The sequence below is a fragment of the Dysidea avara genome, chromosome 9, assembly GCF_963678975.1.
Source record: "Dysidea avara chromosome 9, odDysAvar1.4, whole genome shotgun sequence".
In the NCBI taxonomy this organism is placed as follows: domain Eukaryota; kingdom Metazoa; phylum Porifera; class Demospongiae; order Dictyoceratida; family Dysideidae; genus Dysidea; species Dysidea avara.
Genome location: NC_089280.1, coordinates 12,249,469 through 12,274,689, shown reverse-complemented (window position 1 = coordinate 12,274,689; position 25,221 = coordinate 12,249,469). Strand labels below are relative to the sequence as shown.

The 25,221-nt window shown below is 38.0% G+C and overlaps 2 protein-coding genes across 2 annotated transcripts; both read right to left on the bottom strand.

Moving 5' to 3' along the window:
- Positions 1-611: 611 nt before the first annotated feature.
- LOC136266120 (uncharacterized) lies at positions 612-24,482 on the bottom strand. The gene is made up of 10 exons (XM_066061086.1): positions 23,909-24,482; positions 9,320-9,861; positions 6,091-7,268; positions 5,668-6,038; positions 5,536-5,613; positions 5,424-5,489; positions 5,291-5,344; positions 4,954-5,229; positions 1,250-1,303; positions 612-1,199 (listed from the first exon to the last, which is right to left on the bottom strand). Exons 1-10 carry the CDS (start codon positions 24,480-24,482, stop codon positions 892-894), a joined length of 3,501 nt encoding a protein of 1,166 aa, XP_065917158.1. The 3' UTR covers positions 612-891.
- LOC136266461 (uncharacterized) lies at positions 15,726-21,592 on the bottom strand. Its single transcript, XM_066061475.1, has 2 exons — positions 21,278-21,592; positions 15,726-21,215 (listed from the first exon to the last, which is right to left on the bottom strand). The coding sequence occupies exon 2, from the start codon at positions 21,198-21,200 to the stop codon at positions 15,726-15,728; it is 5,475 nt and encodes a 1,824-aa protein (XP_065917547.1). The 5' UTR covers positions 21,201-21,215; positions 21,278-21,592.
- Positions 24,483-25,221: the final 739 nt, after the last annotated feature.

Sequence of the window (25,221 nt, the reverse complement as noted above, 5' to 3'; positions counted from 1 at the left end):
TCCTACATCATCATCGTCACAAATCTCTTGAACCCTTTTAACACTTTATTCAATAACTTAAACATGGCTCGTGGTTGTCATGGAAGCATTTTTAAAAATCATTTTTACTAAGAAGTTTTATAATATATACTTATAGCATTCTCTTTATTTTTATTACACTTTTCTGAGCAGACATACATTTAATAATTAAATTAACTATATTATTTGACATGTCAACTACAATGTAGGGTTAGAGTATAGCTTATGAAAGAGAATTGTGATTAGTTTAATTTTTATACGTCTTAGACTAAACCTTTAGCCATACATAGTACTTAAATGCAGCAAGGGATTTAGTTAGTCTGCTCATATACCAAAACATGTTGTAAGTGCATTATGAAACTTGACATGTGAAGTAGAAGGAGGAGACATACTTTCTGTAAACTATGCATGTCTATATAGTAGCACAGATTTAGGTATTGTATTATTCACATCAACATAGAATCATGCATGCAGTACATTACAACATAACTACGTTAAATAACCCTGCGCTATGTCCAACAAGTGTCTCCAAAATTGTTGGCATATATAATTTGGTAATACAGGAGAACACTTCAGGAAACAAACTCGCTTATTTTAATCAATCTTTAATAGAAAGATTTACATAACATTATTGCATGATTCATAGTTACACATTGTGTGTTGTCTGCCATATGAGTAAAGTATCTGAGTGTGTACATGGTGCTATTTTTTATACAAAATTATGTGAAAGATTGTGGTATTTTTTCTTCAAAATATGTGTGCTATTTTTAAAGTGTATGCTATTTTTTCTAAATGTACACATGTTATTTTTCTATTATTTTTTTGTATGTGTATATTCTATAATCATCTTACTGTAACCATTTCTAACTTCTTTTATTTATTAGATCTAGAGTTTGTGTTGATGACAGTTATCTGTTGTTCAATCTGCTTTGCAACATTCTCCAAATCTTTAATGTCCATAAGTGTGAAAACCAGTGTAGACCAGGTTTTTGGTCCTACTCCATTGTTGGTGCTCAACCAGTTTCTGAGGAGGTCATCACAGCATTTCACAGGACTACAGCTGAATTTTTCTTTTATAGTTTTGATTACACCAATGTTATACTCAAGATAGCCAGCAACTTCCCTCCAATGTGATGCTATATGTGGTATGACAAATTCATGCAACTCTTTCATCTTCGGTGCTAAAGGATTAACAGTTAAAATTAACATTTCCATTAACAGGTCAACTTACATTGAGCAAATATTCCTAATGAGTTTGGAGGAGTAATAGATATTGCAGCACTACCTGAATATTTAAATACATAGTTTAAAAATCTATTTACATTGCTTGTATTATTCCCATGTATAACATCAACAAGTACAAGAAAAAATTAAGTTGGATTAAAAGCAGACAAACAAGGAAGCTTAACTATACCTGCAGATATACATACTAGTGGACATTTAACTCCTACTTCAGTCTCTAGTCATGATTGAATTATGGATTAAATGTCCACTAGTATATCTGCAGTAGTAGACAACCTGCCTTGTTTCACTGTTTTTATTCTTTTCCCTGTACTTATTATGTACTTTCACAAATCATGACTGGTGAACTCACATATACTACATCAAAAAGAAAGAATGGCACTAGATATATCATAATTTTTTATGTTTAAATGCACGCTTCAACCAGTATCTATTGAAAAAGTGAGGTGGCCATTACATGCATTTATCCAGCTGTATACAAACAGCACAAGAAGTGTCTCTAGTTATTGTGGAAAATATGTATATATGATTTCCATTACAAACATAATGGAGCACAGAAAGAAGCTATAATGTGCTATTGCAAATCGACACGTTGGTGCTGTCAGCAAAAAGAAATGGGGCACAAAAGAGGGAAAAAGTAAATCCTTGATGCATGCATTTCACATTATTGTGAGGCACATGTTGCATGGGGGTCATTCCATGTCAAATCACTGAGGAATTGTAGGGCCACCTCTCGGATTTTGACGAAACTTGGTGTGTTTGTAGTACCTATGGTGCTCATCACCCATACCAATTTTTTGCCTCATACACTACATAATTTCTGATTTATGACCACAAATATTCATGCAAATTTGGTTCGTCTTGAGTTACAAAATCAACTGTAGCTCACCACTGTGTTAATATTTTAAAATAAAAATTTCAGCAAATAAAGACTCTTAATTGATCATGATCTTTCAAGCAATCCATAAACTATGGAATATCAATTTAATTAAGGTTCAAAAAGGTTTCATTAAATACTTTAATCCTTAAGGTTACGGGATACTATAAACCCCACATGTACACTATCAATCATTTTTCATGATTAGGGGTTTGATTTTTCTTAATGCATTGTTATCAAATATTTATGCATTCTTAACTTCTCATTAATCGACATGGAATTCAAATGTTGTTATGGAAACATGAGTTGTCCCCATGCCAATTAGTGAAAACTATGAACCAAAAATCAGACCAATGAAGAACCATGAGAATTTACTAACAATTCTAAGGTTTGAAGAACATCACTTGTGAGGGACTGACAAGAGGATTTGTGAATAATGTGTATAGTTGCTGAAATATGACTACAAATGGCCTAAAGCAAGACACTGTGATCGCAAAATTAATTTTTAAATTGGTATCACAAGCACTAGAAACATTATTTCTAACAAATGGCTCCGTCAGGAACTAGAAAAGAAGCCAAACTAGTAGTCTGTTTATACAAAATGTTAACAACTAGTTTGACAGCCCTGATTTTTGGTTCAGGAAAATATCGCCATTAGTCAGCAAAATTACACATGCGCTTATAGGTGCGCCAGTTGCAAAGTGTGTTGTTTCTATGTTATCTTGTACTGTTACGTGTGTTTTCTTGTACCTTGTAACTGTCCAGTCAGCGTGCTATGATTCTCCCAACAATTTAAGCCTGTTACCAGCTGATACACATCACAACAACACCAAGCCCGCGTAATTATGTAATAAAATGTTTGTTTGACAGTCGCTCAGTATCCCGTAACCTCAATAGTTTTAAAAAGTGCTGCTTTAAATTATTTGAATTTTTTAGCAAATAATAATTGGGTTATGGTCGATTGTTGGTAAAATTTTTGTGGTGGGGCCACAAAATGGGTTCAAAAGATATAATTAAATATGTTGTGGTATATATGTAGTGGAATTCTGTAGTCTATTAGGAGTGTACACCTCTAATAACCACTCCTGATAAGGCCGTGCCAACTTTGGCTTACACTTTGAAGGTGTGCAAATACAGTGCGACCTGTATTAGTGACCACCTGTATTAGTGACCACCTGTATTAGTGACCACCTTTGTGCTGCAATTTATTTAGTTGGATTTACTGTATGGGTAATTCCATATCAGTTCACCAAAGTTTTGCACGTGATCCCCTCAGAATTGGACAAAATTTGGTGTGTGGTAGTCCAAGTTTTCATATGTGTCCCTTCACCCATTGCCTGTATGGCTTCCCAGAAATGGCTTATTAAGCATTCTATTTTTTGCTGTACTTGTGACCATTCAAAGCATCATAATCTTGGTGTTTTTAAAATGAATTGCACCACTTTAAGCTTTCGTTTGGTATATTTAATTTGATGAAGTTTAAAATTAGCGATGTCTCCTAATCTTTGACCTTTGCTCTACCAAAAGTGCTGATTAGAATTTTTTTGTGGATGCTTGTCAGACATTCACCTATTAGTTGCAAAGTTTCAGTTTGGGGTCTTTATGGGATTATGAGCTAGGTAGCTAGCGGTGTTTACAGTATTACAGCAGATATCCCATGTAGTATTGCACACTATGAAGTTTGCAGACTGGCACACAAGACTCTTTGATTCAACTGCAAGTTAAATATAAACAAGTTGTGACAAAGGCATGTGATAAAAGTTTGTTACTGTGGTGATACAGTGTGATGCTGTTTGGTAGTAAAAGTCATTTCTTTTTTGTCAGAGTACACATAACCACTTCTTGTCCTTGGAATATCGTCCATTGGTATAGTGTGGATATGCTGGGACTCTGGGTACTTGAATGAGTTTGATGGACCATGTGGATGCAGAAATGTCAATTTCACTTCCTTAGTGTCATTGCAAACTTCAAGCACACGAGCTAAACACTGATTCTCTTCATGTAAACAAGTGACAAATCCAGCAATCGATTCTGGTGAAACTTCATTCTTTGCTAAAGCAACTCTCTCTTTCCTGAAAACATCAGATTATGGGTAAAATTTTATTTCCACTGTGCTATCTGAGATTGGCACAAAAGAGTAGTTTTCTTGTACCAGGGATTGTACGTGAGAGTTGAAAGCGACATCCCTGTTCTCTCGAATAATCTTCATTGTTACAATACCCAAAGTAAGCAGCAGGTATGTTGCTAACCAATTTTTCATAAAATATTCAAAATATTTGTGGTCATAAATCAGAAACTATGTGGTGTATGAGGCCAAAAATTGGTATGGGCGATGAGCACCATAGGTACTACAAATACACCAAGTTTCATCAAAATCCAAGAGGTGATCCTACAATTCCTCGGTGATTTGACATGGGATGACCCATGGGCTGAAGCAATGTACAACTTAACAGCAAAATTCATGCCTGTTACACTTGTCTGAAGACATCAGGCAATTAAATACTCAGTCAATAGAAAATTCTGCCAAATTTTTGAATTTAAACAATTGTAGTGACTTTTACAGTTGTACCGAAGATATTTTTTAACTTGATTCTACTTATCCGTGCAAGTTAAAACCAATACATGCTTAAGGTAAGTATTGTGAGGCTAGATTCTGGGGCTAATATTTTTTGTGAAAAAGTGTAAACCTCTTAATCTACAGTACCACTGTACTGTATGATATCATTAATACGAGTTATAACACAAACACAATTAACTTAGTTCAGAAACTACAAACATTCTAGCCATTTATACTACCACATGTAGATAGTGCTCACATTTTAATGATTCTTCAATCTGTCCTGCAATTCTTGATAGTTGATCAATACGTTTAAGTGTTTTTATCAAAGTGGACCATGTTTTTGGTGCTAGTCCATTATCAGTGGTTATCCAATCAGTAAATAGCTCAATGCAGCACTTCATTGGGTCTTCCTTGCCTGTTTCTGCAATAAGATTAATTGTTGGGATGTCATAATCTAGATAATCTGCAACTACTTTCCACTCTGAAGCAATTTTGGGAAATACAGTTTTATGTAAATCTTTCATCCTTGGAGCTGATAAGACAAGACAAGTATTTTCATAGAAATATCTGGTAATGTGCATGTGTAAACCTACCTTCATCAAAATTCAATGACACATATTCAGAAACATCAGGTAGTACTGTGTTACCTGCATAAGAACACATATAGAAGGTTGTCACTTCTATTTCACTCATACACCCGTAATTGATTATTGGACCCCTCCTTACTTTTCATTAATGTGTCACTGATAGTTGTGTCAGTCTGCTGACAATCCAAAGTTAATGATGTTATGCCTGAAAATGTTTTATAATAATATACTTTCTTAAACAATACACATGCCTTTTTCTGTTGATAAGCCATCATCTTTTGTGTTTGAATAAGTCGATTCCTGTCTGTCCTTCTGTTTAGCTTCTGACTCTAAAATGAGATATGCTTGCACAAAATGTAGCATTAAAATAATATTTTACTGACCTGTAATAGTAGAGAACAACTTATGGTATTGTGTGATATCACATTCAGTGTGGGGAACGGTAGTGGTACATGGTACTACACTAACTGATTGTGCCTTTTCAAACTTGATATGTAACTGGTCACATTCTGAACAAGGGATATAGCTATTTATGAAAAATTTGTGAAATGCTTTCATGTGTTGCTCTAATGCATCATTGATAAATCCTTGTAAGGTGTAAACAAGCTCAATAGTATCTGTATTAGCTTCTGCATCATCACTGTGAGCAGTGTAACGAAATACTGACAGCTCAATCACTTCATCCTCATGTATTGGTCTAACCACATATGACTGACTGTTTCCTAATTCAAGGTGGACATGTTGGTAGGACAACCTATGACAATATAAAAATAATTCCTGAATTGCCACCTGCAATAATTTCTTACTTTATTAAATCATACTGTTGTTTGCCATTCCATTCTGCGCACATCACAACAACTTGGTTGAAGACAGCTTCAGAAATAAACCCTCCTGGAAAATGGTATAGAAATCGGTAAGATGGTTTTAGTAGGGTAATGGTTTCCTTGGGTAAAAGGTGAGGCACTAAAAATATTCGTTCATTTTCTTTTCTTTGTTCTACTTGTAATTGTTTATATGCTAGTGATGAAGAAGTGACATCTACCATTAGTTTGAAATTGATAAGCAGCTGTGCAATTTTTACTGGTGTTATATCAGGTATTCTTTGATGGTTGGCCAATTCAGCATTTAAAAATTGGTTTACACTCCAATTAAGGAGCTGCTCCTCAAGCAACCCCTCTGCCCTGAGCTTTGTTGCAAATATGTTAAGTGGAAATCTTCTTGGATAACATTTTAGAGTGGTCAGAACAAATGTTAATAACTTTGCAAGCCAATTTGGGGACAAGATTATAACATTGGTCAAACCTGGTACTTTGGAAAAGTAAAGAAGGGTACCTTTTTGGTGTAAGTGCTGTAAAGCCTCATGGACTTCATCTTCAGACAAGCCACAGCTTTGAGCTACTTCTTTGCTTTGAGGAAGGGTGATAACACTGACTTTGTCTTGGTAAGCCAAGTGAAGAATCTTTCTCTCCATTTTTAAATATCGAATTGGTCGAGGTTGCTTATTGGTGAAGGCAATTTTTGTTATTACTTGTTTGAGCTGGTTGATAACAATTGGGTCTCGTTTTTTATTGCTCATGAAAAATATTGATGGAGACCCTTCTGTAAAAAGATCATTATTTTTTGACCCTGCAATGTGATTTAAGAATGGCTTTCCTTCTAATTCTTTCAACAGAACAGGGACTATTTTTTCAAAAGCTATTTTTCTTGCCACAGTTATATCTTCATGGAGTTCATCAATGTGAGTGGCAACAAGCACATATGTAGGAAGTAGTTTGGAGAAATCATCTTTGCTGGTGCTTTCACGGCTAACACGAGCACTAACAACTTCCATCCAGTAACATATTGACTTGATGCCTGACTTATAAGGGGTGATGTCATTAGGGTATCGGCACTCCGGTATGTCATACAAAGATTTTCCAGCATTGAACACAATGAGAGAGATCACCTCGTCAGATATGAACAACCCATGTGTGTGCTGGAATACCTGTAGAGGAATAGCAAGCACAGTGTGTAATAAAATTACATATTTAATTACTAGACAAGCAAAATATATCATATGGATTGTAACAGAACACCAAAACATTGATTTTCATATTTTAACACTTCAACATGATAATATATAACACAGGTAGGTGAATATATGGTGAATTTGTTACCTTGCAGTAATATGGAAATATGAATAAAACATTTTAAATTGCTGTAAATGCAAAATATAGTTGTGTACAGTGGTCCCTCCATTATGCAAACTTTTGTTATCCGAACTGTGGAAGTGACTGCGCATGCTCTATTAGATTATTTTAATGTATGGGCTTCGTTTATCTGAACCTTTCCTATATCCAAACACACTTATTGGACCCAATGAGTTTGGATAATGGAGGGACTACTGTAGTAACATATTCAGCCTAACAAATAAGTACCTAAGCAGAAACAACTGTTTGTTATCACAAAACAAGAGAATTTTAGTATTGCTATAAGTATAACAAAGGTTAGGAATTTTTAGTTTGAGTAGAGACCATAGAAAAAGTAGTAAAATAAAGGAGGTCACCTACACCTACATGCACATATACTATATACTAGTGGACACTTACACTTAATCTCTGTCTATAGCCATGACTGAAGTAGGGATTAGATGTCCAATAGTAATATTTGTACGTTATTATCCTCTTAATTGTTTCACTACATATGTGACTGGATTTGCGAAAAGGTACCTTTTTCACACACAAAATTTGACCCATTTTTTGGACTTTAAAGCTTCATAACTTTTTGATCATGGCATATAATTGCTTGAACTTTTCAATGAATGTAGCTACAGTATTTGGCTACATTTTGATACTAAAAGCAAGATAATCGGTATAAGGAGTCAAATGTTACATCATTTTGTTTTCTGGTATGTCAAATGTGTGGAAAAGGTACCTTTTCGCAAATCCGGTCACATATGCTTTTTTTCTATAATTGAACTTAAAATTCCACTTTTCCTTGTGCAATGCTTCTGAAAGCATGCCCAACCATTATGCCAATTTTACTGAAAGGCGAAGTGGCCACTACACTCCGTTTTCAACTACGTTCAGCCCATTATACGGAATTACAAATGAAGAACAGTGATAGAAGCACTCTGATCTGCAATCAATCCAGTCACCATGGAGAATATGGACAATTCCCTTTATAAATGTGATAGCTAGTACAGGATACCACAAATCAACACAGCAAAGGTACTTTTGGCTCGATTATACCTGCCCATGTGCTATGAAGGCATTGTGAGACTGATTTCTGGACAATATTTTATGTGAGAATATGCAGATATCCATGATCCCTAATATACAGTAGCTACTACTATACTCACTGACCTCCTAAATTTTACATTACAGCAACACATTGGAATTCAATATTTTCTTTTATTAATACAACTGATTTCTATAGTACACAGACTCTAATTACAATTAATAAGACAATAAACAAAAAATTATTTTAAGTGCAAGGTACATGCAATGTAAAACTAAGCATTGGTGGAATTAACATTGATGACAAATCTAGAAGTGCTACCTACATGGAACTAAGTTGAGGAAGAGTCACCAATGATTTCTTACATCACACAATGAAAGTGGCTATATCAAAGAAACGCACTCTGTAAAAACATCAGGCAATGGGTGATGCTAATATGAGTGCTATATAAATCCTTTATAGTGATTTCATGTAATACAAATGAACAATTCTCATACGTGAGTTGCAAGCGTGATCATGTAAATGCTACTTACAATGTTTAAATATGCTGAATAACTAGCTCAGTACACCTCTGGAATTGTTTAACAATATAAGATGGCAAGTAATTTGGTTGCATTATTTCAAGAGGCTTGATTGTAAAGATATGCCGCACATGTGCAAATGTCATGTGTTAGAATTGTTCAATTGCGTTCACAAGCAATCTGAAATTGACTGTGTCAAAATAGAACTATACTTGAGCTACAATCACTGAAAACACACACAACAATCAGATACAAATACTATACACCAGCTATTGTAGTATCTATAATCACTAACCTGTTGACCAGCAAAATCCCACAAGTGAATGTATTTTTTTTCTGGATCATATTGCTCATACAATGCTGTTAGTTGTTGAAACTCTTCTGTTGAAATTGGAATAAACTTTTTATCAGTTGATGGGTTTTGACATTCCTGTACTTCAGCAAGGCGAATACGTTTTACTTTAGGTTCACCATCTGGTGAATTGCTAGTTGCAGGCAAAGAGAAGAAAGATGCTGCGCTACTTGTAGCAACACTGGTTTTTGCATTTGAGGACAAGAAGAACTCTGTTTCAAGAAGAGTTTGTTTTTCTAAATCTTTTATTTTTTCTGACTCATCCATTAGTTCCCAGTTAGCAGCTGTTGTGATGCTGACCTCTAGTCGGTCTGCTCCTTCCGTTGGGGCTGTATCCTGAAAACTCTTTCCCACAAGTGTATCTGCTAGACATGACTTGCCTGACCCCTCATATCCTAGCAGTACTAGTCGTGCATCTGATGGTGGTAACATGCCATCCATATAGCCTTGATTCATTTGATCATGTGTCCAGTTTGGTATTATCACTACAACAAAATTGATAATTACATCATTGGTGAGTTGTTTGGTAAAATACATGCAGCATCAGCAAAGTGAGCTTAAATATGTAGTCATAGTTTCTAATAATTTTGTGCATTGATGAAGCAGAAGGCAACTATGGCCTTGGGAAAACTACAAAAAGTAACACAGAAGTGTGCAGTTGATTCTGATGGAATTGGTACATGGTTTTAGTTTGAATTTTCATCCTAGCCACTATACAAGACCATGCAGCACTCTGAAGACAGTACAGTATAATGATTATATGCATATAAGTTACTTTCTCCATACCCATCAGACCATGCATTTTTTTTCTATTTATGAGAGGTATATAATAATTATGCGACAAATATGACTGATTAGCTGTGTTATTAAGAGAAGACAGTTCAAACCCCAGGCTGTATTCACCTACCAGTTAGTGTAAGAAGCTAAATTTCCCCTAATGGATGATGGTGTTAATTGTATAAATTAAAATTTGCTGCAAAAAAAAATTTCGATGTTTATTATACGTATCACTACTGGAGATTTTGTCCATGAAAATCCAATGAAAAAAATGTTCACCCTGTGAAAAGTGAAGTTTTCATTGGGTGGTCCCAATGAAATTTTATTTTCATAGCATTTTCATAGGAAAATTTAATGAAAAACCAATGAAAATTTACCAATGAAAATTCCATGAAAATCAGTTTCACAGAGTTTTCAGTGGTAATTTTTCATTAGGTTTTCATTAAATTTTCCTATGAAATTGCTATGAAAATTAAATTTCATTGGGACCACCCAATGAAAACTTCACTTTTCACAGGTTGAACATTTTTTTTCATTAGATTTTCATGGACAAAATCTCCAGTAGTGTATGTATGTGTGCAGAAACAGACAAGGTAATTTACTGATATCTTATCAATGAAGGCAACTGGTGTCTTACTAATGAGACAGCTACCTGTTCAGTTTACATTCATGGTATATACATCTAATCCAAAACAGCCAAGCTGTAAAAAAGGTGTGCGGCCCTCAGAAAGGCTATGGTGAAAAAAGATGTGAAATCCAAGGTGGCGGCCAAGAAATGGCTGTGATGGTAGGTTAATGGTAAAAATTTTAATAATGACAATTCAGGTAAATTTTGTGAAGCAGCACAAAAATTCACCTGAATTGTCGTTATTAAAATTTTTACCATTAACCTACCATCACAGCCATTTCTTGGCCGCCACCTTGGATTTCACATCTTTTTTCACCATAGCCTTTCTGAGGGCCGCACACCTTTTTTACAGCTTGGCTGTTTTGGATTAGATTTCATTTCTTTTTGTATTTGTATACCCCAAAGCCAGCCTATGGCCAGCTTTGGGACTTTTTTAACCTATGTTTTTTTCTTTACTACAGGAAGAAGAAAAGATGAAGTAGATGTACTTTAAATATTTTATCAGTAAATGTACAAATTATATATATGTGACCGGATTTGCGAAAAGGGGTCTTCCACACACATCCAATTTACGAACTTTCGCAATTCATAATGTCAGATAGGAAAATAGTATTGCCTTGAAATTTGGACAGTGATGAGTAACAACATAGGTTAATACATGAACAAAATTTCAGGTTAGTATCTTCTTTGAGCACAAAGGTATGGTCATTCAAGTTCATAGAATTGGATGTGTGTGGAAGACCCTTTTTCGTAAATCCGGTCACATATAATACATATGTGACCGGATTTGCGAAAAGGGGCCTTCCACACATCCAATTTGCCAACTTTGACAATTGATAACTTCAGATTGGAAAGAGCTATTGCCTTGAAATTTGGGCAATGGTGATTTCTTTGCAGCTGAACTCTCTACATGATGGTTTCTTTGTAGCTGAACTCTCTACAAGGTAATTTCTTCTAGCTGATCTCTCTACAGGGAGATTTGTTTGTAGCTGAACTATCTACAAGGTAACTTCTTCTAGCTGATCTCTCTACAGGGTGATTTGTTTGTAGCTGAACTATCTACAAGGTAACTTCTTCTAGCTGATCTCTCTACAGGGTGATTTGTTTGTAGCTGAACTATCTACAAGGTAATTTCTTCTAGCTGATCTCTCTACAGGGTGATTTGTTTGTAGCTGAATTCTGTACAGGTGATTTGTTTGCAGCTGAGCTCTTTACAGAATGGTTTCTTTGTAGCTGAACTCTCTACAAGGTAACTTTTCTAGCTGATGTCTCTACAAGGTGACTAGTTTGTAGCTGAACTCTCTACATGGTGGTTTCTTTTTGTAACTTAACTTTCTACAAGGTGACTTCTTCTAGCTGACCTTTCAATAGGGTGATTTGTTTGTAGCTTCACTCTCTACAAGGTAACTTCTTCTAGCTGATCTCTCTACAGGGAGATTTGTTTGTAACTGAACTCTCTACAGGTGATTTGTTTGTAGCTGAATTCTGTACAGGTGATTTGTTTGCAGCTGAGCTCTTTACAGAATGGTTTCTTTGTAGCTGAACTCTCTAAAAGGTAACTTCTTCTAACTGATCTTTCTACAGGGTGATTTGTTTGTAGCTGAACTATCTACAAGGTAATATCTTCTAGCTGATCTCTCTACAGGGTGATTTGTTTGAAGCTGAGTTCTGTACTGGTGATTTGTTTGCAGCTGAGCTCTTTACAGAATGGTTTCTTTGTAGCTGAACTCTCTACAAGGTAATTTCTTCTAGCTGATCTCTCTACAGGGAGATTTGTTTGTAGCTGAACTCTCTACAAGGTAACTTTTCTAGCTGATGTCTCTACAAGGTGGCTAATTTGTAGCTGAACTCTCTACATGGTGGTTTCTTTGTAACTGAACTTTCTACAAGGTGACTTCTTCTAGCTGATCTTTCAATAGGATGATTTGTTTGTAGCTTCACTCTCTACAAGGTAACTTCTTCTAGCTGATCTCTCTACAGGGAGATTTGTTTGTAGCTGAACTATCTACAAGGTAACTTCTTCTAGCTGATCTCTCTACATGGTGATTTGTTTTTAGCTGAATTCTGTATAGGTGATTTGTTTGCAGCTGAGCTCTTTAAATAATGGTTTCTTTGTAGCTGAACTCTCTCAAGGTAACTTCTTCTAGCTGATGTCTTTACAGGGTCACTAGTTTGTAGCTGAATTCTCTACATGGTGGTTTCTTTGTAACTGAACTCTCTACAAGGTAACTTTTTCTAGCTCATCTTTCTACAGGGTGATTTATTTGTAGCTGAATTCTATACAGGTGATTTGTTTGCAGCTGAGCTCTTTAAAGAATGGTTTCTTTGTAGCTGAACTCTCTACAAGGTAACTTCTTCTAGCTGATGTCTCTACAAAGTCACTAGTTTGTAGCTGAGCTCTCTACATGGTGGTTTCTTTGTAACTGAACTCTCTACAAGGTGACCTCTTCTAGCTGATCTTTCTACAGGGTGACTTGTGTGTAGCTGATCTCTCTACATGGTGGTTTCTTTGTAGCTGAACTCTACAAGGTGATTTTTTCTAGCTGAACTATCCCTTTCCATAGTTGCATGAACTCCCTACAAGGTAACTTCTTCTAGCTAATCTCTCTACAGGGTGACTTGTGTGTAGTTGATCTCTATACAGGTTTCTTATTTCTAGCTGATCTCTTGAATTCTCTTCAGGGTGACTGCTCTATTAAGATGACTGCTCTATTAGAGTATCTCGATCTCGCACTTGCTGCACCAAGTTGGATTTCGTGTTATAACTCCGTGGCTTTAAGTCTGATTCTTCTACACCATTGATGAGCCTTTCTAAGATGATTACTCCATCTGTACAACGATTTTCAAAGCATTACCCCAAGCGGTTTATCTGGTAGGCGTGGCAAGCAGTCGTTTTTTTTATTAGCTAATCTCGATTGCGTAATTGTTACACACTGTTGGTTTTTTCGTTGTATCTTCCTGTTTTTTAGCTCGATTTCTTTCAAACCACAAAAGGTTTGAGGTTCAATAGTTAACCTATTCACCCACCGATTTTTAGCTTCTTCCCAAGCGCGGTTTACCCTGTAGGCGTGACAACATATTGGTGTTATTTTTCGTGAATACTCGCTCATAACTCTTTGCCTGTTTATCGTATTCCAGCCAAAGTTGGTACCGAGATGCGCCTTTATATCCCCCTTCTGTGTGCCACATTTCAAGGCAATCGGATATGGCGTTCGAGTTTTATAGCAGTTTTTGTAAGTGTGCGACAAGAAAAAGAAAAATAAGAAGAAAAAAACGAAGAAACTGAGCCAATTTTTGAAGTCGCATATCTCGGGAACGCGGGAAGCGATTTCGCTCAAATTTGGAATGTGGAGTGCTGCAGTTGGGGGGCATGTCCACAGCAAAAATCGTCTTGTTTCATCAAGGAACCACAGAGCTACGGAGGTGCGAAAATTGCGTTTTCTTTCTTCCTGTCAATATACTCACGGGTGTTACGCGCCGGCTTCTTGGGCCGCACGACACACTACCGTGTGTCTTGATATAAGACACAAAATTATTTAGTTAGTCAAAACACGGCAATATATTGGTGTTTTAAGAAGTTGCCACACTATGTCAGTGTGTTCAAATGACCAGGAAGAACAGTTCCACTCTCCAAATGATACAATTTCCCACTATTAATATTGGGTAAAATTTACTCAGAAATTTGAAATAATTTAGATGTGTAATTACATGCTATTGCAAAGTAAAAAGACTTGAATTATTTGTTTTTGGTCTTTTTGTACTTTCTAGACATCTCCTTTAGACTATTCCTCAGTGGCCAACACTGTAGTGAGACAGGATATTATTTAGGTAAAAATGAAACAAGTAAGTCCCAAGCTAAAGTTTATGTACTCAGTGTCGTACACTGCTCAGATTCCAGGACTTCCATTTCTACATAATAACAGCATAAACACTTCTGAAACCAAAATTATGGCCTCAGTGGTCTTAACCAAACCCTTGACCCAATATATAGTCTTGATGCTTTCACCTATGGAATTAAAATCACCCAGTACGAAATGTATATGATCAAGATACTCTAATAGTACAGTCACATTCATCAAGTCAAGCTGTATAAATTAATTGGAATGCACCATCACTGAACACCATGCAGTCTTTTCCATAACAGGTATTACTACTTATGTATGTATAATAAAGCTTAAATCAATGCTAATTATGCTAGAACCCTTTAAAGCCTATCCAACATGTTGCATTAACGATACTTCATTACAAACATGTTTCATATATTAAACTTATATAGCCATAGTACAGTTGTGATTGTGGTATACATTGTTTTAAAACTTACACAACACACTGTCTTACCTGTACAGTTGCACAAGCACTCTACACCCTTACATGGATTTCACTGATCAATAAATAGCCAACACTTCATCACTGTGCTGCATTTACTAGTGAAGTATGCACTAGAATAAATACAAACTAACACAACTACTCGAATAATCCTTCTTTGATACTGAAGACATCTAGCCATGCTAAATAAGCTTCACCATTTTGTTTCTCTACATGAACACCTGCCTATATGTGAACTGCGCCACTAAATTTTACCTTGGATTTCATACCCTTATGCATTTTGCCAAGTGGCTACTACACAATTTGCTTGATTCTCATGTGACAATGTCATGCCACTTTCACATCGCATGCTTGAAACTAAAATCAGTTGTACAGGTTTAAATACAAGTTCTATTAGGGATAATGTAGGGAAGGGGAGATTGACGCTTCACGTTGATGTGATGTACAGGAGCAGGAGGAGTTGACGGACTACTAACACTACACCAGCACGTGTTGACTCTTCTATTATTCACGTGACCCAAACTCAACCCCACAAGCGAAAACACAAAACAATTATACAATACATGCCTAGGCCTAATACAATGCTAATAATAATAGTATTATATGGGTTGTAGTTAGTCAATCATCGACATCCTCCGGGGCCACGGTTAATTGATTAGTCCAACTCTTAATTCGTACGCGAGCCCTTGCAGCAGCATCTCTGGTTGGTCTCTGGTGAACAGGCTCAGAACTAACATCGTGATCATTGTCCTTATCAGTATCTCTGTTGTCATCACATGTTGTAGGCTCACATGGGGAACTCAACTCAAGAGGGTACAACTTGGCAATTGGTCGGTTTGTTCTCCCTGTGCTTGTCCTTATTTTGGCTGCTCGAGCATATCCATCAAGGCCTTCCATCAATTCTTCGATCACAGCCAAACGCCATTGTAGTCTGGGTATATCATCATGCACCAGAACGACGTCCCCCACTTTCACTGATTGTTTAGAAGTACCTGTAGCCTTGTATGCCTCTCGGAGGGAAGTTAAATATTCTCTCTGCCATCTCCTCTGAAAATGATTCAACAATAGTGTTTGTCTGTTGACCTTGTCACGCAGTGATGTACTGGATAAAAAGGTAGGGTCATGTTGTTCCTCTTCTACGGCTGGGTAAGGTAACATAGTCATGCGTCGTCCATAGAGCAGGTGCGATGGTGTCAATGGCTCAGGGTCAGTCACATCTGCTGATAGATAGGTCAGGGGGCGATCATTTAGTACTGCTTCAACTTCAACTATTAAGGTTTGTAGTACCTCCAATGTAATAAATGACTTTCCCAAGACTTTCCTCAATACCGTCTTCGTAATACCAATCAACCTTTCCCAAAACCCCCCGTACCAAGGGGCACGTTTGGGGATAAACTTCCATCTCACGCCCTTGGCATTCAGGGATTTTCCTAGCTTATCTGAGGTAAAAATCTGTTCCAACTCCTTACTCGCAGACACATATGTAGACGCATTATCGGATATCATCACTTGGGGCAGTGACTTACGTGACACAAATCGGCGGAATGCTCTCAGAAAGGTTTCAACACTCAGATCACAAACTACTTCTAAATGGACTGCCCTAGACAGACCGCACGTAAATAAACAGATATATACCTTCTCTTCAGTTCCATTGTTCTTCACGTGCAGGGCTCCGGTGAAATCTACACCCGTAACATCAAACGGCTTACCCTCCTTAACTCTATCAAGTGGCAATGGCGGTGGTTCTGGTACCATGTAGGGTTTTCCTGATACCTTACGGCAGGAGACACACTTTCTGATTAGTTGCCTTACTAACTGTCGAGCCGAGGGGATCCAGTATCCTTGTCTTATAGACGTAACTGTTCCAGTTACACCTGCATGAAGTTGCTCCTTATGAACAGCCAACACTATCAGCTTTGTCAAGGGATGATGTTTAGGTAGTAGGATAGGAAACTTGGTGTCAGAATCTACATGCGCGTTATGGATCCTCCCGCCACAACGTAAATAATCAGAGCTGTCCATGAACAAACGTAGTTGTCTCACGAGAGGTAATCTCTTTCCACGTTTAGCCCTAATGTTCAAAATTTCCTTGTGGAAGGTGGTGTGCTGACAACTGTGGATCCAGAGAGTAAGTGCCTTGTTAGTTTCATCCACGGACAGTGGACCAATATGTCGCTTGGTGGGATTCCTAGTATTATGGACAAATCTGTAAACATGAGCTGACACTCTTAATACTTTCATCAGTGAACTATACTTTGTAAGTTCAATAAGGTTGTGAATACCTGAGGTTACTGTGTTAGGTAGGTCAGTAGCACTGGTATTTGTCTCCATGACATCGTCATCCACTTGTAGGTGTAGGATCTCACTATGATTCCAAGCAGGCCAACGAGTTTCATCTGTGAGCCACGGTGGGCCTTGTTGCCACAAACACGATGAGTTTAGCTGAGCAGCACTCAATCCCCTTGTTAGTAAATCTGCCGGGTTGTCATTGGTTGGGCAGTAGAGCCAAGGAATATCTGGGAATGTCTTATTAATCTCTTGAACTCGGTTTGAAATGAACTGTTTTAAGCGTTTCTTACTGTACAACCAATGAAGCACAATTTGGCTGTCACTCCACAGCTTAACTGCGTATTTCTGAAGTAGGTGAGGAAGAGATGAAACAACGAATTGAGCCAGTCTTGATGCGACAACAGCAGCCATCAATTCAAGTCGCGGAAGTGTGTGTGGCTTGAGCGGTACCACACGTGATCTGGCCAATACAAAGCAGGTGTGCTCACCAGTTCTAAGAAATGCAATGGCACCATAGGCCTTCATACTGGCATCTGCAAACACATGTAATTCTACTGGCTGGGAGTATGTTGGTCCAAAGTAAAATCTAGGTATTGTAATCTTACTGGTATCTTGTAGATCCTCAGCTATCTTCCACCATCTGTTTGTGTGTTCTGGGAACAATGGGTCATCCCAAGCGATACCTGATCTCCATAGATCCTGCATTAAAATCTTTGCTTGAATTGTGACCGGTGACAAAATTCCTAAAGGATCATATACCTTTGATGAAAGTTGGAGTACTAAACGTTTAGTGACAGGTAGTGGTACTTCTGTGTTGGATAGAAACTGTTTAGGGGTGAAGCTAATGGTGTCAGTAGCTGTGTTCCACAACAATCCTAATAGGTTTACAGTAACATCACAATCAGCTGTTCCCTCAGCCACTGTAACAGCTTGCAGTTGTGAGCTGTTAGATGCCCATGATCTCAAATTGAATTGGGCTTGTGTCATTATGAATCGGGCTTCTCTGTAATACTTAATAGCTTCTGCTTCGGTACTACATCCACTAATGACGTTATCCACGTAGAGATTCTGCTTCATGTCCTGAGCTACTGGGCTATCCCAAGAATTCAGATGATGATGTAGTGTGGCCATAAGCATAAATGGGGAGCTGGTAGAGCCAAACAAGACAGTTTTAAATCGATAAATTTCAAGGTCACTTTCTGGATCAGATGGTGATGATAACCAGAAGAATCTGGTGTTGTCACGGTCGGACTCATCCAGCCTAACATGTAAAAAGGCCTTCTCTAAATCTGTAGAAATTCCAATGGCATGGGAACGGAAGCGTAGGAGGATAGAGCACATGTCTGTTGTGAAGGATGGACCAGTTAGCAAGCAATCATTAAGACTTGGGTGTCTAGCCTGACGGTAGCTACAATTGTACACGATTCTGATCGGTGTTGTCGAGGAAGCTTTACTAACCGGGTGATGTGGTATATAGTGGACATCCTTGGTAAGGTCTGGTGCAGTTACCTTCTCGATGAAACCTCTTTGTTCTTGTTCCATAATAATTTTCCCATATAGGTGCAGCAGTTCAGGAGTGTGGCTGAGTTTGCGAGCTAAAGAGCGGGTCTTGTTTTTGCAAACTGCATAGTTTGAAGGGAGGGGTGGATATTCTTGTTTCCAAGGAAACTTCACACGGTATGCACCATCCTCTTCTCGCCTGATGCAAGATTGTTGGTATCTCTCCAGAAATTCGTTCTCTACTTCTGCTGTTTCAGGCTGTGTGACATTAGCAGATTCCATCATCCAAAAGGTCGGAGCATTGTTACAGTCAGTAGCTGGTGTGGAAACATGAAACATGCTGGCGTTAGTAGTAGGAGCTGGTGGAACAACAAGTGGTCCAGACAGAAGGTAACCTAGTTTGGACTGCATTGCAGTAGGTCCATTACCTCGCACAATGTGGTCACCCACGAACTGCCAGTAATAATCAGCACCAATCAATAATGAGATGTAAAAGTTACTGGATGTTGACACTGGGTTGGCTAGCTGAAGTCCCTGTAAGTGTTCTATGTTTATCAAGTGAGTATGATACCTGTTCTGTAGGGGTGCCGCAATGACTGGGACCAGTAGAACTGATATTGGAATAGATTCACCTGTCAGTGTCTCAACGTTGACTGTAGCATTGTCCAACTGTTTGGTCAGGGTTGGTTCTCCTCCAAAGGTAGAGATATTGATGTGTTCAGTTTGTTGAGGAGATATCATTAGCTTCTTGGCTAGTTGGTTAGACATGAAGGATCTCTGGGCCCCTTCATCGAACAGAATGTGTGCTTCCACTCGGATGCCATTCACACTAACTTGAGCAACTGCAGTTTTCAATAAGCACATAGAATTTGTACGTGTGGCGGGTTCTGGGGGAATAATGGCAGCATTCATTGCAGTGGATGATGGTGTAGTGGTTTCTGTTGTTTGAGATTGTACTGTTGACTGAGGTTGTACTGTTGTTTGGGGTTGAACAGAAGTGTGAGGTTGCACTCTCTCTGTTGTGATAGATGCCTGTGTAGTGACTGGAGTGGTATTAGACTCAGATGGCTTGGTAAATGCACCGCATAAGCTAGTATGGTGCTTCTGTCTGCACAATTTGCATCTCAACTTTGAAGGACACTGTGAAGCCCTATGGTGCCCCAAACAATTAAAGCAGTGTTTCCCCTTCTTAACTAATTCAAAGCGTTTTTGGGGATCCTTAACAACATCACAGCGACCACAAAAATGTGGACCCTTACAAAATACACAGGTGTTCTTACTAGTACCTGAATTAGCAGGTTGGGATTGACGTCCACTTGCACCGGTATGTAGAGTGGTAGTCATTGTAGACTGGTAGGGTTCCATTGTCTTGCACTTGTTGGACAATGATCCACATTCTAAAATAGTGATTTCCTTCCAAATGGCATCTCTTAACTCTGCGATGGTCCATGCCCCAACGCCGTGTTCTCGAACAAGGTTCTTATGTACATCACTTGGTAGCTTTCCCAGAATGATAGGCACTAGCATTGATTCATACGAGTCTTCTGTTTTGCCAAGTGCAGTCAATCCTCTTATGTGGGCTTCTATTGTGTCGTAGAACAACTGCAGACTGGACAAGGACGAGGTGGGGCAGTTGGTTTGTGACAGAGCTTGCATGTGTGCCTGTTCGATCTTATGAGACTGACCATATCTCTGTGTAAGAAGGGCTATGGCATGGTCATAGTTAGCATCAGTGAGTTGTAGTCCAGCTATGGCCCTCAGTGCATCACCCTGCAACTGCGCTCTCAAGTAGTTGAACTTCTGCACTTTGCTTAGGGAAGGAGAGTTGTGTACGGCTGCATCAAACGAGTCTTTGAAGACTTGCCACATCAAGGTATCCCCCGAAAAGTGGGGTAAGCTTAACTTAGGTAACCGGCTTACCGGTTCTCTGGTTACTGGTGGTGGCAACGTGGGTACAAACTCTGGAGCTGTTACACTGAGAGTGCGTGCAGGTTCTCTAGTTTTCTCAAGGCGGTGTTTAATCAGACTCATATACTCAATGATGGTGTCCTGTATTTCTTCTGCTTCAAGAATCTCAGTTTCTAATTCCTCTGATGTCTGTATTGATGAGGCGATCTGCCCGTTCAGCTGTTGTAATGTATCCTTCTTCTGGGTTAACTGTTCTAAATTGCTGGTGAGTTTGGCGACTTGAGTGTCCGTCAATGGGGTTTCCGTCTCTAGATTCTCGTCTACTTTCTTAAATATACGAGTAACATGTGCGCGATACGCCGCACGTGATCCCTTTGCACGTTGAGTCTCCTCCATCTCCGTGAATGTTTTCTACAAGGAAACGACACAAAACAAATGAACACTGTAGGTGAAGCGCTTGCCTTCCGGGGTACCGTTTAAGAAATGCTACGGTACCAAGCGTTTTCGCGAGGGGTTACAAGGTCCGGAAGTAGCTCGTTTGACGAAACGACTCCAGCGTCACAGCACCATGTAGGGAAGGGGAGATTGACGCTTCACGTTGATGTGATGTACAGGAGCAGGAGGAGTTGACGGACTACTAACACTACACCAGCACGTGTTGACTCTTCTATTATTCACGTGACCCAAACTCAACCCCACAAGCGAAAACACAAAACAATTATACAATACATGCCTAGGCCTAATACAATGCTAATAATAATAGTATTATATGGGTTGTAGTTAGTCAATTATCGACAGATAATTGAAATAACAGTAGTGAAATGTGAACCAAGGGAGGTCGCCTACACCTGAAGATATACTAGTGGACATTTATATAATTCCTATATACCCTCAACTGAATTAGGGATTATGTCCAGTAGTATACTTTCAGATGTAGGCGACCTCCCCACTATCAATTTGATACGTATAACGTAATTGAACTTATTATTTTCCTTATCAGTGGCGTAGCCAGGAAAAATATTTTACTGTGGCAAAGTTTATACATTGACACAATTGAGAGGGTCTGCTTCTGACTCAACTGATTCACAAATACTTTCAAGTATGGTTGGTACAGCATTTGCAGGTTCACTATCTGGTTGGATGGAAGAAAGACTCTTGAGTGTTTTCTATGTGCCATAAGTAATACTCCAATTTGGTTAATGCTACAGTATAGCTCCCATGCTTAAATTATTAGACTAGAGTAATTGCATTCAACACAACTTACTCTGAAGATATTTTGAGTGGTAAGTTCATCCATGGACTGCAACAGATGTCATAGTCATACACACTATACTTTTATTTATCTGATGTGATATTTAAGTTAGAGAATATCTCTTTCATGTGATGCTCAACTGCATGTACTAAGCATAGGGAGTCTGAGGGCATGCTCCCTCAAGGAGATTTTTGAAAATACATGCTTTGAAATGGCATGTGGAGGCTATATTTTTTATTGTAACTGCTAATACATATGATATGCATGATCAATTAACTCAATGCAATACCATATGCATGCAGTTGACTCATTGGAACTTTTGAAAAGTAATGCAAAGACAATTACATAAATGTAAATGATTTAGACCAAGCAGTGTAATGAGAAAAGTGGCTATAATCTGTACTGAATATTCTATTAGAGTATATTATTATGACTGCTCTATTAGAGTATCTTGATCTTTTTACAATTGAATTCAACTGAGTAGCTGAAAAGTGATCCAGCATCATCTCACCATGGGCACACTCTGTATAATACTATAGTTGTAGATTCTAATATGTGTAGTACTGTAATGCTGTCTAGTAACGTTTGAGTAGAAAACATGGGGTGCCAAAACTCAGGCCTGCTCAGCCTGTTGTTGAGCATTTTTACCGAGGCAGCTGCCTCGGTTGCCTGAATGGTAGCTACGCCACTGCTTATAATTTTATTTGTTAACTATTTCATAACATTATTATGACCGGTGAGGTATTAATTGACTGACACAATTAATATTGTAGACATATCATGTATTGTGATTGCATTCTTTTGAGCTGGTCCCCTGGACGCATCCAGTAATTCAACAGTTGGTAGCACAGGATTTACCTGGTATGTCAATGGCGGATCTAGGATAGGGTATTTGGGGCAAATTCCCCCCCCCCCCCCTAGGAGCCATACTTCTTTCATGAAAATACTAAACTTTATGTCAGGACAAGATTAATTTATAACTCATGAAAATATGCACATTTTACTAACATTTATTACAAATTCACCTTTAGCCAAAGTCAAACCTAGTTGTGAAATTGTCACCCAGCACCTCCATGCGTACTATGCACATCTAAAAATAATTATCGTCTTGCTATTTTATGACATGTACAGCTTTTAAGACTTCACAACCATCTGCAATGGTCAAAATGGCAAAAATCAACAGTGAGACACTACTAAGAGGTGATCATTTGCTGCTTCAAAAATGTAGCAACTAACAAGAAAATATGCTCTCCCCAACCACCTACAACTCAGCCTGTTTGTGTCCCTCTCCTTGCCAGCTCCTGGATCCACCCCTGTATGTGTAAACCCTCATCCTCTGGTGTACATATCAGGCGAATTCCTCACTGCTATGTTATAACAATACTAACGTGTGGCTCTATAGCTAGTCAATAACTGTACCATGTTAATTAACAGCCATGTATTGGATTAATTGCTAACTATCAAAATTTCTCCTAATTCACAAATTTGGTCACATTGTACACTATTACTGTTGGTCACTAACAATGTGGTTATGTGATACTTATCAGTAACAAAGTCCACTACATCCACTCTGTATTTTGAGTGGTCATGTGAGCTAGGTCTTTATATGTATAGTGGTAAACGTCCACTATGGTAGTGGTCTGAAATTGTATTGTCAGGAAAGTTTGACAATTGTGTGATCAGCTACAACAGGTTTATAGTAAATGAGAGAAATAGAAATTTAGAAACATTAAAGTTTAGTTTGGTGAAACCTTATTAATCACCAAATAATATCCCAACACATTCTTACTACACATGGTAAGCTACACAGAATGATCATAAATTAGTTGATTATGTGAGGAGGTTCACTTACCAGATCTGGTGATCCTGGTCTCAACACATCTACCATAATGGTCCACTACCACAAATAAATTGTGATCTTTACTAACAATGTTCCTAAAGGCCACTCCTTGTGACTGTCCATCAACAAGGAATGACAAGTCACCATTTCTGTCTAGTCTTAAACCAACTCTGTTACCTTCCCTTAAGTCATCAAGGTCTTGATTACCATAAGGTGTTACCTCTCGTTTATGACTCAACTTACTGTATAAGTAAGTACCCCACCAAACAAAGTGATTTGTAGCAAATAACGTATCAACTGGTACATCACTGCGTGTTAATTCCTTCTCCTTACTAATCTTCATCACACCGAATAGAACAGAGCCAGCCGATTTACTGTCACGACGAACTATTTCTACTTCGAACTCCGATACTCCTTTATGAGGCTTTTCACCATACACCACTCCGTTATAATCATCATCAGGATTTCTTTTACGTGCAGATAACCCATCTTCACTAATTACCATCTGTGATCCGCACACTTTAGCATATCCAAATGTGATCACTTCTGATAACTGAAAATCCGACCCTTTACTACGATCAGCCATCGTGAAACCATAATCACTTATTTTATTACATTAGCTATAGAGCCACGCCCTCCTACAACAAAGATCACGTGGGTCTACAAGATTTCCTAATCTACCCCTTGTATGTGTACAATTACTAAAATGATTAAAGTAACACATCACAACAATAAGTTACTAGTATCTCAAAATGATTACAAAAATAAATATTGCAACAACAAACAATGAGTGGACATGAAAATAATGATATTATCAGTACATGTTGTGTGATAATATTTTTCTTTGAAGATGAAACATCAACTTGTAAAACGCTGATCATCTCCAGCTTTACACTTCACATATTTTCCTTTACCCTGTAGTAATAGAAAACATGTGTGGTATAAATATAGGGATGGAGAGCAGGTAGCTTATATGTAGCACAAATATCACTACTGGATCTTGTAAAATCCACCATACTGACATGTACATAATATTACACATCATGATGTCACTAATTTACCAGACTAACTATTTCATACACACAGGTGTACACATACAATTCACATACGTATACACATACACACACACATGCAACAGAACCATGCAAACAGATGCAAATACATTCATGGATACGCACAGACACACACAGAAACACACACAGAGACACACATACATACGCACACTCACACACACATACACACACACGCATGCATGCACACACACGCGCATGCATCGAAAAAGTCTTAAGTCTGTGAAGAGATTGGTTAGACCAGTAAAGTGTTTA